The sequence below is a fragment of the Homarus americanus genome, unplaced genomic scaffold (assembly GCF_018991925.1).
Source record: "Homarus americanus isolate GMGI-L3 unplaced genomic scaffold, GMGI_Hamer_2.0 scaffold50924, whole genome shotgun sequence".
Lineage (NCBI taxonomy): Eukaryota > Metazoa > Arthropoda > Malacostraca > Decapoda > Nephropidae > Homarus > Homarus americanus.
Window position 1 is genome coordinate 6,549,815 of NW_024718094.1, and position 12,659 is coordinate 6,562,473.

The following is a 12,659-nucleotide window of genomic DNA, read 5'->3' on the forward strand; positions in this document are numbered from 1 at the left end:
TCTTGTTACACTCCGGCAGCTTTTCACTTCATGAACACCGACCCACATAAAACTTTACTAGTGTAGCTTGGAGTAATCTTAAGGTTTTCTGTTTCTTTACAAATATGTTGAGATTTTATATACGTGTGAAAGTTTACTTATCAATAATATTTTCCTAAATTTGTGTGTTTTAGTATATCACCTGAATATTAGGCTTTCTAGCTTATTTTACATGAAGATTAGAGACAGCAGCGTATGTACATGAATATTAACCACCCTAACCTAACATAAACAGATCTAACCTAACCTAGTCTAAGATAATTAATCTTATTCAACCTAATCTAACCTAACCTAACCTTTCTCCCATAAGTAGCATTCAGGTAGTTAAGCTTCAGATAAAATAAGCTGGAATACCTAATCTTCAGGTGATCTTGAATATCTACTAACAATCGTCTCAGTGTTGTCTGTTTGTAAGGAAAAGATAGAACGATATCCCTTGGACTGCCTCGTGTGTGTTTGTGTTGTCAACATTCAACAGTGGAATACTCTGATAAGTTTGTGTTGTGATATTATTTTGGTAGAACCGGGCTGTCTAAAACATCCCCCATTACACACCAGACAGACGACCGGTGACTTGTGTCCCCTGACTATAAGAAGGACGCACTATGAGACGACTGGCCCCCATTTGCCTAAAGGTTGACAAACTCTGTGTTTTCTTGTACAGTCCAGAATTTATCCACGTTGGTGCAGGAGACCTGGACAGCTGCCAGGCATATCTCACAACCTTTATTGTACTGGCGATTCGAGAGTTCATGGTCCGTCAAGGTTGTATTTCGGTGTCACAGCGGACTGAACTTGGTGTTTGGCACAAGATTATACTGGGAGCGGCCACCAGCCTCCATTTTTTATATCCTGGGAATCATACCTAACATATATTGGATGACCAGGTTGTGTCAGCTATGCGTTTTGTATCTGCATAATACCCAGCCTTGGGTGCCATCACTCGCCGCTCGTCAACATTATATTGTTGCGTTCCCCCAAAAGAACGATACACTACGTGTCCTGACATGTGTACACTGGTGCAGAGGTCACCCATGGTGGTGAGTCAGGAATCTGATTATATCATCGCAACTGAGGCGGAGTCTGTGGTGTTACACCCTGTTTACTGATGACATTTGGCTGGAATAGTGGAGGTTAGGTTAGACTTGGCTAGGTTAGGTTACGTTCATAATGATACTGCTGTATTCCTTTATATTTTGTAATATGCACAGTATATCTACATGATTCTCCTTATATACAAACGGGTCTGAATTATAATGTATATATATATATATATATATATATATATATATATATATATATATATATATATATATATATATATATATATATATATATATATGTGATATCCAGAAATTTCAGAGTAATTTCAAATGCCCCGCCATGAGTGATACTGAGCGTTCAAGGTCATCTGAGGGGAGGGAGCGCTGCCTGCTCGTAGCGAGAGATTGCGGAACTAGGCCTATATGATATTAAATATGATTTACCGAATTAATAATGATGCGATTCATGAAGTTAAGGGACTATTATTGAATTTGAAATTATTATAGATCGTTTAGCAGTCTGAATAATGTTACGGGTGTCCCAAGGAGTTATTAGTTAGGCGGAAAATATATCACGTAGGCCCAAGCTAGCGCCTTGGGGAGACGCGATGCTGGCTAGGCCAGTTCCGGAGAGCATTCACACAGACAAGACGTTCCGCGCGTCCATCAGAAATAGTCACGTGGCCTAGTCACCTGTGCTGCGCTATTGCAGTATAACAAGTAAGTCTCATTCGATCTCAGACAGGGTTAGATAGGGCAGTGATAAAGTAAACTAGAGCTAACAGTGAGTTCATTTCAGGGTTTCCGTCAGAACCCACTTGACTGGAGTTGACCGGAGTTGACTGCGAGAGATTGACTGCCGTTGATGATTGAGGGTGGCGATTGTCGCCATTGGACCGATCAGTGTAGGCCTGTCACTGTTTAGCGGGGTAGCAAAGGATCTCTTGAGTGAACGAGTGCTCCCGACAACTAACACGACACGGGACCAGCATCAGCAGTGGGTGATCAGTTCTTACCACTCCGGTGCACAACCCCACATGTCCCGAGCAGCTAGTGAAACCCTCTTGCTAACGGGAAGCTAAAGTTTCTCTCAACTGCGCAAGGTCTGATTGGCTCACTCTCTTCCTGCCCATGGACGCACTGGGAGTACACTGAGGCTATCTGAGTATATTAATGGTCACACACTGAGACCGTGAGTCTAGGACTCTAGGAGATACCTAGAGGAACATTTTATCTTCCTTATCACGGGTGTAGTTAACACCATTCCTCAGACTGATATTATCTTGACGTGTGTAGTTTAATATTTCTTAAATAATTTTGATAGTGGTGTTTTTTTGAATGTTTGTGCCATTAAGTGGAACCAGAGTGATACTGTGATTTGATTCTTTTAATGCCTCTAATTCTTCATAATTCTGATCTCAGGTATAACCTTGTTCCCCAGAGCAGTGGTTAGGTTAGGTTAGGAAGTGTACACCTGTTGGGGTGCTATAATTTTGTTGAGTGATATTATTTTGCTGAAAGCCCTTAGGGCCTATTCATTGTAGAGTATTTAATTTCTTATCTTTTATTACCATTCCTCAGTGACTGATATTATTTTGTTGAAGACCCTTAAGGCCTATTCATTGTGGAGTATTTAATTTCTTATTTTTAGTACCATTTCCTAAGTGACTGATATTATTTTGTGAAAGCCCTTAAGGCCTGTTCATATGTGCAATTAACATTTCTTAATACTTTAAATTTATTGTTGCCTGTGTTTCTAATAATTTCTATGTCATGTATAACTTTTATTCCCCAGAGTAGTGGTTAAAGTTTAAGTTAAGAGGTGCGCATATTGGTGTACCATTATTTGATTGTGTTTGTAGTGTTGGAGGGAATATAAGTGTCTAAATTTTACAGTGTGTCTCATTCATCCCAGTCACAGACGCTATCCTTCCACGGGTCACGGACAGTTCATTTTGTGTAGTAGATTTAAGTGTTCTTGTGCTGGTTCGGGATTTTTCTCAAAGGGGCGCTTCCACTGCCTTTACCATCTATTAAATTTTAATAAACCCCAAGTCAAGTGAGAAATTAAAGTCCAGCAAATTCCGACCGGTTACATATATATATATATATATATATATATATATATATATATATATATATATATATATATATATATATATATATATATATATATATATATATATATATACACACACACACAGACATTCAAACGACCGCATATGTCGACCACTATGTTGTATTTGCACACTCTGGCTCCCTTGTTACATTTTTATTACTCATCAGGGCAAGAGATAAATTGGCAGTTAGCAGCAGTTTGCTCCCGGCATAACCCTGGGTCAAATGCCTTGCTATTATTACATCGATGTTTGTTTTATCGAGTTTTTGTACAATAATTCAACCTTTATTTATTATATATATTTTTCATCCATATTCTATACACCGTTGTTTTTTATTAGGAGTCAGTTCTGCTAAATTGACTTTGTATTATGTACTGTATAATATGTATGAGAGCAAGAGGTGTTTTAGTGTGACGCGGCCGCTGCAAGTAGTGTGGCGCGGCCACTACAGGTAGTGTGGCGCGGCCACCACAGGTAGTGTGACGAGGTCATTATAGGTAGTGTGACACGGCCACTACAGGTAGTGTGACGCAACCGCTGCAGGTAGTGTGACGCGACCGCTACAGGTAGTGTGACGCGGCCACTACAGGTAGTGTGACGCGGCCGTTACAGGTAGTGTGACACGGCCACTACAGGTAGTGTGACGCGGCCGCTGCAAGTAGTGTGGGGCGGCCACTACAGGTAGTGTGACGCGGCCGCTACAGGTAGTGTGACGCTGCCGCTACCGGTAGTGTGACGCGGCCCCTACAGATAGTGTGACGCGGCCTCTACAGATAGTGTGACGCGGCCCCTACAGATAGTGACACACGGCCCCTACAGGTAGTGGGACGCGGTTCCTACAGTTAGTGTGACACGGCCCGTACATTTACAGCTAGTGTGACGCGGCACTTACAGATAGTGTGACGCGGGCCCTACAGGTAGTGTGACGCCGTAGTTGCCACAGACTGCCCGGTCTTCCCTGTTCTTATAAATATTGACGATGGAGGCGTCTTCATGAGCTTGGGGGATTTCCTCTTTTCCCATATATTCTCCAGGAGAGAGCGGAGACGGTTGGCAACAGAGGTCCTCCTGCTTTATACACCTCGGCTGGTATTCCATCAGGCCCTGAGGCTTTGTTATTTTTCATCTGTTTGATGGCAGTACCCACCTCATCCAGGGTTGGAGGAGAGCTGAGGTGGGTCAGCTCTGGATGCTGAGGGACCTGCTGGGTAGTCAGGACATCCACATCTGTGTTTCGGTTGAGCAGTGAATGGTAGTGCTTTTTCCAGCGCTGAAGGATGCCTTCATCTTCTTTAATTAAGGAGTTACCATCGGGTGAGCCGAGGGGGGGCTGCGCCACGGTTGATTTGCCCACAAAATGTTTTAGTGGAATAGAAAAATTCGCGCACCTTGTGTTGATCTGCAAATTTTTGTGTTTCACATGATTTATTTTTAAACCAGTCATTCTTTAGATTGTGATGTTCGTCTGTAGCTGTCGCCTTTTTTACTTCACCATGACATTCGACTTGGTCAACCACAATTTAATTATAAATACAGCCATCGACCTCTGGTTTCAGAGAAGTCTTATACCTTGTCTTACAGACTTCCTTAGTAACCGATGCCAAACTATGCGCTTCCAAAGGGCTGTCACAACCTATCAGTCACTTACCTTTGGGGTCACCAAGAAGGGACCGCTCTGCTTCCTTATCCTCATCAACGATGCCCTTCGAGAAATTCCCACTCGCTTGAAATATGTCGACGACTCCACCATTAACATCAGTGTGAACAGCTCGGTTCTCGACTACAGCGCTCGCCAGAACATATTAAACCGTCTCCAAAATTGAGCCACCACCAACCCCGTCACTTCAAGAACGTTGTTATGCACATCAACCTCTCCCTCGACCATGATCCACTCCCTCCATCACACTGGGCCCCAACACACTCCAGGTTGTGGACTCCACCAAGCTCTTCGGCATCACTATATATTACAAATTGAATTGGAAAGCACACCTCTAATCTTCCTGAATTTTGTGCCCACCTCCTCCGTCGTCTCAAGTCTCTATAGGAGTTCCCTCACCTGAGCTGTAGAGTGCTCACCAATGCTTCTCCTGCCTGGTCTTCCTCCTCAAGTGCCACACAACGAGAACACCTAGGAAAAGTGTAGAAGAGGGCGTGCAAGTTATTCTCTCTCATTCCTACTCCACATATCAGGAAACGCTTAGTACACTGACCCTCTTAGATCATCAGCTTGACTTCATCTGCAAGTTTGGGAAGAAGTTTCTGCACCATCCTCGATACCGTGCCCTGCTCCCACCTGAGATCCCATGTCTGCGAATTAATGCTCAACACTACAACCTCATCTAGCGTTTATGACCACATACTGATTGTTATAAGAACAGCCATTGCTAAAAAATACCAACAACTCGTAGTTAATCTGTTTGTTCATTCCCTGTCAATATTACTCATGTACTGTTACTGTACTGAAATTACTTATTGAAATGGACCCTTCCCCCCCCCTCTTATTATTATATATTGTTTATGTACTGTACCACTTATATCGCATGTATATTATTTGTAAAGTGACCCAACTGACCCATTCCCCAGTCATATAACTCTGTCTCGACTATATTTTCAGCCCTTTGGTTGCCATGTTCTATCAATAAACCATTAATTATTATTATTATTATTATTTGTCTTTATTTGCATTATTAGTCTTTATTGTTATTAATGCACACACAACACCAAGATTCTTGCCGGGTGGTGTGAGTGGTGGGTGGTGTAGGATACGATAGGGTAGGTGGTGCGGGTGGTTAGTGGTGTGTGTGGATGGGTGGTAAATAATAATAATAATAATAAACGGTTTATTAATAGAGTTGCAGCCGGTGGCTGAAAATATACAGACTTACATTTGATTTAGACAATGATATAATATGCATTGAATACATTTACAGGAGTTGTTTATTATTTTAACAATAGATGGGATGGTGCTATTCTTATATCTATCGGTGCGGGCTCTTATGGGCTGAATTTTGTTGTAGTGGCGGACTGCCCTAGGTGGGCGGGGGGCTGCCTGTGGCAGGAGGTGGCGATGACGAGGGTGGTGCATTAATTGGCTGCCAAACCTTTCCAGTGCTTGGTGGTGGAGGTTACTGAGGGATGGCATTTCCAGGGTGGAGAGCGCGTTGGTGTAGCCGGAGTATTCTGCGCCGAGCATGATTCTGCAGGCCCTTTTCTGTACCTTCTCTAGCTGACGTTGTTGGGTGGAGTTGAGAGAAGACGACCAAGCTGGTGACGCATACGTTAGTTTGGGGGAGAATAAAGGCGTTGTAGATGGTCCTTAGCTCTGGCGTGGGTGTCCCAAGTGACCTAAGTCGTCGTAGCATGTAGAGACGGTACGAGGCTGCCTTGACTGTGTTATTTACATGGGCCATCCAGTCAAGTTTGTTGTCTATAGTTACACCCAGGAGTTTGGCAGACTGCACCAGCTAGAGAGGATGGGCACCCACTGTGACTGCTGGGGCTTGCACTGGAGTGGTGGCGGTATTGATGTGCATGACTACGGTTTTGGTGTGGTTGATGGTGACCTTGTTCTCCGTAGTCCATGCCTGTAGCCTGTCCAGGGTGCCTTGTGTGTGGGTGGGTGGTGTGTGTGGGTGGGTGGTATGTGGGGGTGGGTGTGATGGGTTATGTTTGGGGGATGAATGTAGGGAGTAGGTGGTGGCGGGTGAGTTTAGGGAGTGGGTGATGGAGGTGGATTGTGTGGGTGGTGGGTGTAGTTGGTTGATGGTATAGGTGAGTGTATGGGGCAACTAATCTTAAGACTACAACACCACTCTTAAAAAAAAAATCACTCCATTCTTACCCACAAATAAATGCCGCACTCAAAGCCCCAATCACTCTACTAATTCCATCTATATTTCAGACATAAATTCTAGCGTTTCTATTGTAGTGAAAATACACACAAACAAAAACTAAACAGACATCACGAAATTCTAGGACACGGGAACAGTACCAAAATGTTCTGTCTGTCCGGAATATTTTATCGGTAAGAAATAAGTGAAAAATGTACTTGACAATACTATCAATTATATTAATTCCTACTATGATTAAGATGATATATATATTTTAAGGGTATTGTTATTGTAGGAATAAAATAATCATGTACAAAACATCATGAAATTCCGGTTGAGGCTGGTAATGTAGCCCTCCTTACCCTCCTCCCTCCCTCCCTCCCTTCCTCCTACTATTCTTATCCTGCTTCCTCTCCCTCTTCCTTCCCCACCTCGCCCCATACTCCTACATTCCCATTCTTTTCTATGCCCTTTCCTTCCTTCTCCTTCCTCTCCCCCCCCCCCCTCATGCCTACTCCACTACTAATTAGATACAAATATTTAATTATCAGATTCTCCGATACTATATTATACTCAATTTTTGTCATCCAATTGTACATTTTTCTCTCCACGTATTCCTTCGACTTGTTTATCTGAGTTATTGAATCATTTTCTTCTGTTTTTCCTCTTTTCATTAATTTATTATGTATTTCGAATGTTTTCTTTTTTATTTCTGTTTTCTACTTTCTCTCTCTGTCACACACACACACACTGGTGTTAGGGTACAATGGTATATGATCAACATCACTGAAATTAGTTGGTTTCATGTATGATGGGAGATCAATATGCATTAATGTCCTATAAATACACACTTTATTAACAGGAAAATATGGTTAACCGTTTTAGAGTATACAGTTTATGGCAGATATGTGGCAGTTGGTGTTAGGGTCGTGTCCGATACTTCACGGATTAATATCATTCAGATTTATGTTATCGGTTTTGCCATTGATTTGAATGAGTGGTGACGTGTTAGTGGCAGTTGCCTGGAGCACAGCGGCTGTAAGGTCCAAGCAGTGGAATGAGTTACCGGTCGTGGCGACCTGTGGTGTAGTGGTCAGCATGCTAGCCTCTCAAGCGAGCGGACCAGGGTTCGTCCCCTGAGCAGGGTGGAACTATGGGCAAGTTCCTTTACGCCATTTGCCTTCGTCTTCCCAGCAGTAATTGGGGACCTGGATGTTAATCGATTTGCGGATCGTGTTCCGGGGTAATGGTTAGCCAGAGCAGTTGTCGAGTTGTCCGGTCTTCTTGGACTATTCCTTGACACTGGGTCATGCAACTCGCTAACTTAGGGTATAGTTGTTGTGTTGGCGACAGCTTCTACCCATTTAACAAATTCACTCCTAGGTGGCCCTTGGCCGGCCATCCTCGTTACACGAGGAGCAACCATTATTATATACTGTACAGCGGTAGATACGACCAGTGCCGCCACCAAAAATATCAGCTGTTGTGTACCTGGTCACACACATGTAATAGATTAATATAGTCAATGTGTATTTTTTTTTACTGGTAAAAGTTTTTAGAGGACTGTCCGGTTATGTGAAAAATCTATCTTGCCAGGACTACCAGGTGGACATCTACCTGAGACAGACGTGGGTGGACGAGCGCCTCAACCACGACAACATCACCCAACCGCTGGACCTTAACGACCCCAACCTAGTGAAGGCCATTTGGAAGCCTGAGGTCTACTTCCCCAACGCCAAACACGCTGAGTTTCAGTTCGTCACAGTACCTAACGTGCTAGTTAGGATCAACCCCAAGGGCGTCATCTTCTACATGTTAAGGTAAGTCTTGTGTGTTGTGGTGCGTCTTATTTGTTTTGTTGTGGCTTTTGAAGGGAACACCAATATTACATAGTATATACAGTCAGTGTCCGTAAACGTACATTCACTTAACATACATTCAGTTAACGTATTAGATTTCAGGAACGCATAGTGTACGTTAAGCGGACACTGACCTTAAGTATACGTATGAAACTCCCTGCCTCTGAGTGCTTTCCTGGAGTCATATAACTTCCATCAGTTTAAATCATCCGGTTTCACCCTATCAGTCATTGGTAAGAGGAGGGTGGATTTGACAGTTACACTTGTCTGGTCTTTCAATCACTACTTAAAGTAATGGAGAAACTTATACCAATAACGTCAACATTGTTAGGTCAGTCCACTACCAGTAACCTCACTCACTCGTTCCGTGACCCAGATGCTGAGGTGTTACTCTTCACTCATTACCTTTCATCACACAGTCGTTTTGGAGTTCAGTGACGTCATTCACTTTCGTCCCTCACCTTCGATTAGTGTCAAGGGGATTGGGGCGTCACTCACTCCATTCAGTCACTCCGATTAGTGTACTGGGGTTGAGGCGTCACTCACCCACTTCCGTTCCTCACACAATGCTCGGTTTTTTTTAGGTTACCAATCTTAGGATATTCCGAAATTACCAGGGTGATTTCATGAAAAGTTATTTTACATAAACATCGAGTTGTGTTTGTTAAGGGTTGTGACTATGACTGATAATTGTTCACTTACTGAGAGAAGGTAATTATGATTTATTTAGGTGTAACTAATAATCCGAAGAATCAGTTAAGTTTAACTAATACTAATCAGAAGAGTCAAGAATGGTGGACAATTTTAATTAGTTATTGAATTTTTCTCAAGCTAAATCTTTCCCGTTTTCATTTTCTTATTATAGGTTGCAGTGACCACAAGAGAATTGTGTACTGCTGTGATATAAATGCCACTATAATGTGACTGAGGCTGACCAAATTAGTCTCGGGTGGACAGTGTGTTACCCTGGCGTCATAACGTAACTGGTTCTGTCAGGGAGTGAAGAAGGCTACGGCACACCTCGGCATATAAAGAGATACTGCACTTGATGGTCTTCATTTCTCCGACTGAATAGTTTGGGTGGACTGAGGGTGTCCAGGGCGTGAACTAGTGACTCCGGGGACAGAAGGCTAGTGTCTCAATCTGTATAATTCGTTAACAGCTTCAAGAGCTTTATACTGTAATAGTTCCCAAAGTACAGTAATAATCCTAATAAAAATCAGCATAGTGCAGTAATAATTCTAATAATAATCGGTAGAGTACAATACTAATCCCAGGGTACAAAAATTAATCCAGATAATAATCGCCTGTGTACAGTAATACAGTAACTCCCAGCCTGAAAGCAGTGTTTCTGTTCCGTCATCAGTATATCAAGTGTTAGAACCACGACGGTAGTATACCTGCCACGTATCTCACTGTATTACCACTACTAGGACAATATTCCCCTTTGTTCGGATAATACTCCACTGCTAGGACAATATTCCTGTTTGTTCGGATAATACTCCACTGCTAGGACAATATTCCTGTTTGTTCGGTTAATACTCCACTGCTAGGACAATATTCCCCTTTGTTCGGATAATACTCCACTGCTAGGACAATATTCCCCTTTGTTTGGATAATACTCCACTGCTAGGACAATATTCCTGTTTGTTCGGTTAATACTCCACTGCTAGGACAATATTCCCCTTTGTTCGGATAATACACCACTGCTAGGACAATATTCCCCTTTGTTCGGACTGCTAGGACAATACACTCCACTGCTAGGACAATATTCCCCTTTGTTCGGATAATACTCCACTGCTAGGACAATATTCCCCTTTGTTCGGATAATACTCCACTGCTAGGACAATATTCCCCTTTGTTCGGATAATACTCCACTGCTAAGACAATATTCCACCTTTGTTCGGTTAATACTCCACTGCTAGGACAATATTCCCCTTTGTTCGGATAATACTCCACTGCTAGGACAACATTCCACCTTTGTTCGGATAATACTCCACTGCTAAGACAATATTCCTGTTTGTTCGGTTAATACTCCACTGCTAGGACAATATTCCCATTTGTTCGGATAATACTCCCTTCGCTTGGTTAATACACAGCGTGTAAAGTAGTGTCCAGCCATCAGTTAAACCAAAAGTGAAATAGTTGAAATACTCACCGATTTCCAATTCAATTTCGGTGTGGTGTTGCCTCTACCGCCTGAGTTGTTGTATTAAAAATTGTTGTGTTGTGTTAAAGAGTGCTCTTGTGTTGAGAGTTTTGTTGTTCTTTTGTGTTAAGAGTCTTGTGTTATGAGTGTTGTTGTGTTATGAGTGGTTGTGTTGAGAGTTGTTTCGTTGTGTTTAATTGATCCAAGCTGTAGAAGGATTTTAGTATTTTATGAGCCAAAAATATTCAATTTGTCAGGGTGTAATATCTTTTGTATTGGTTCTACTTGATAATTACGTATATACTCTTTATTCTTTTGATTTTATATCATTATAGCCCTTATGTTCTTGATTTCATTACGCTTCATTATTGGAAGAAAGGTTCATATAGGATGAACCGTGGCCGGACAGATGGCCGAAGGACATTTGACCGACGGACTTTACACCGACGACCATTTGATCGAACGGGCATTGAGCCGACAGACATTTGGCCGAACGGACAATTAGCAGAACGGACATTTGGGCGAATGGACATATGGCCTTTTTCTTTTCTTTTTTCTTTTTCTTTCTTCTTTACAATGTATTTGCTTTATAAAACACAGGATAAAAAGATAACATAATTGCAATGTGATACATTTGCATGATAGAAAATTCTTTTTTGCACATTTACTAAAGGATAGAAGATATTAATTGTAATGTATTTGCTTTATAAAAAATACTGAATGAATCGAAATGTTAATAAATATTTAAAGCTTGTGGGAACTGCTCTCAAAAGTCGATTCTGGGATACTCCTCATATTTCTCAATGACAGACTTCAGTCTTGTGTTTAATATCTGGTACTTCTTCGGTTTCCTCAACTCCCAGTCCGATTGCTCTTTTCTTAGTTTTGAAACTACACGGCAAACGGTGGGTTAGGTTAGGTTGTTTGTTTGGCCATTTATCTGTCGGTGAATGCCCGTTCGGCCATTTGTCCATTCGGCTAAATGTCCATTCGGCCAAATGTCCGTCGGTGAAAAGTCCTTCGGCCAAATGTCCTTCGGCCAAACGTCTGTCGGCCAAGTGACCGGGAGCCTATCACCTGTTTCATGATAGTTTATAAACTTGTTTGGTTTGTGACATGTCTTGTATAGGCCGTTACGCTCTAATGTCACAGCCAATTAATCTCCTTCACTTACAACATTATTTATATCTTGCCTCTCCATTGGTGGAGCCGAAAAATAAATAATATGTCACTTAATCAGTATGCAGCATGAGGAAAAGTTTATTGCAAACACGAAGGTAAAAGATCACGCGCCGTGACTTTATGAACGAATGACATCAGAGAATATGACGGCAGTATAACCTGTTTTTGGAGACCTTAAAACACGCCCACTATGGCTCAGAGAATAATGCAGGAGATTGGAACTCGACGCGTATCTGTATGCAGACGACAGAAGCCTTGAAGGATTCAGCACGACGAGCAGACTGTGGTAGTGGAGTCTAAGGGACAGGAAGGAGCAGACTATTGTAGTGGAGTTTGATGGAGGAGTAGGCAATGGTAGTGGAATTTGAGGAAGGGTTTGAGACCGGTGGAAAATCATACGTGAACATCAAGATTGTGTTGAGGGTTTAAAGTGGATT

The 12,659-nt window shown here is 42.3% G+C and overlaps 1 protein-coding gene across 4 annotated transcripts in view; it reads left to right on the forward strand.

Moving 5' to 3' along the window:
* LOC121859166 (glycine receptor subunit alpha-2-like) overlaps window positions 1–12,659 on the forward strand; it is a 259,881-nt gene that overhangs the window by 169,856 nt on the left and 77,366 nt on the right. For all 4 annotated transcript variants that reach the window (XM_042355913.1, XM_042355915.1, XM_042355914.1 and 1 more), the window contains exon 5: window positions 8,629–8,852. In XM_042355913.1, the coding sequence (XP_042211847.1) occupies window positions 8,629–8,852 (224 nt within the window). The remainder of the gene's footprint in view (window positions 1–8,628; window positions 8,853–12,659) is intronic.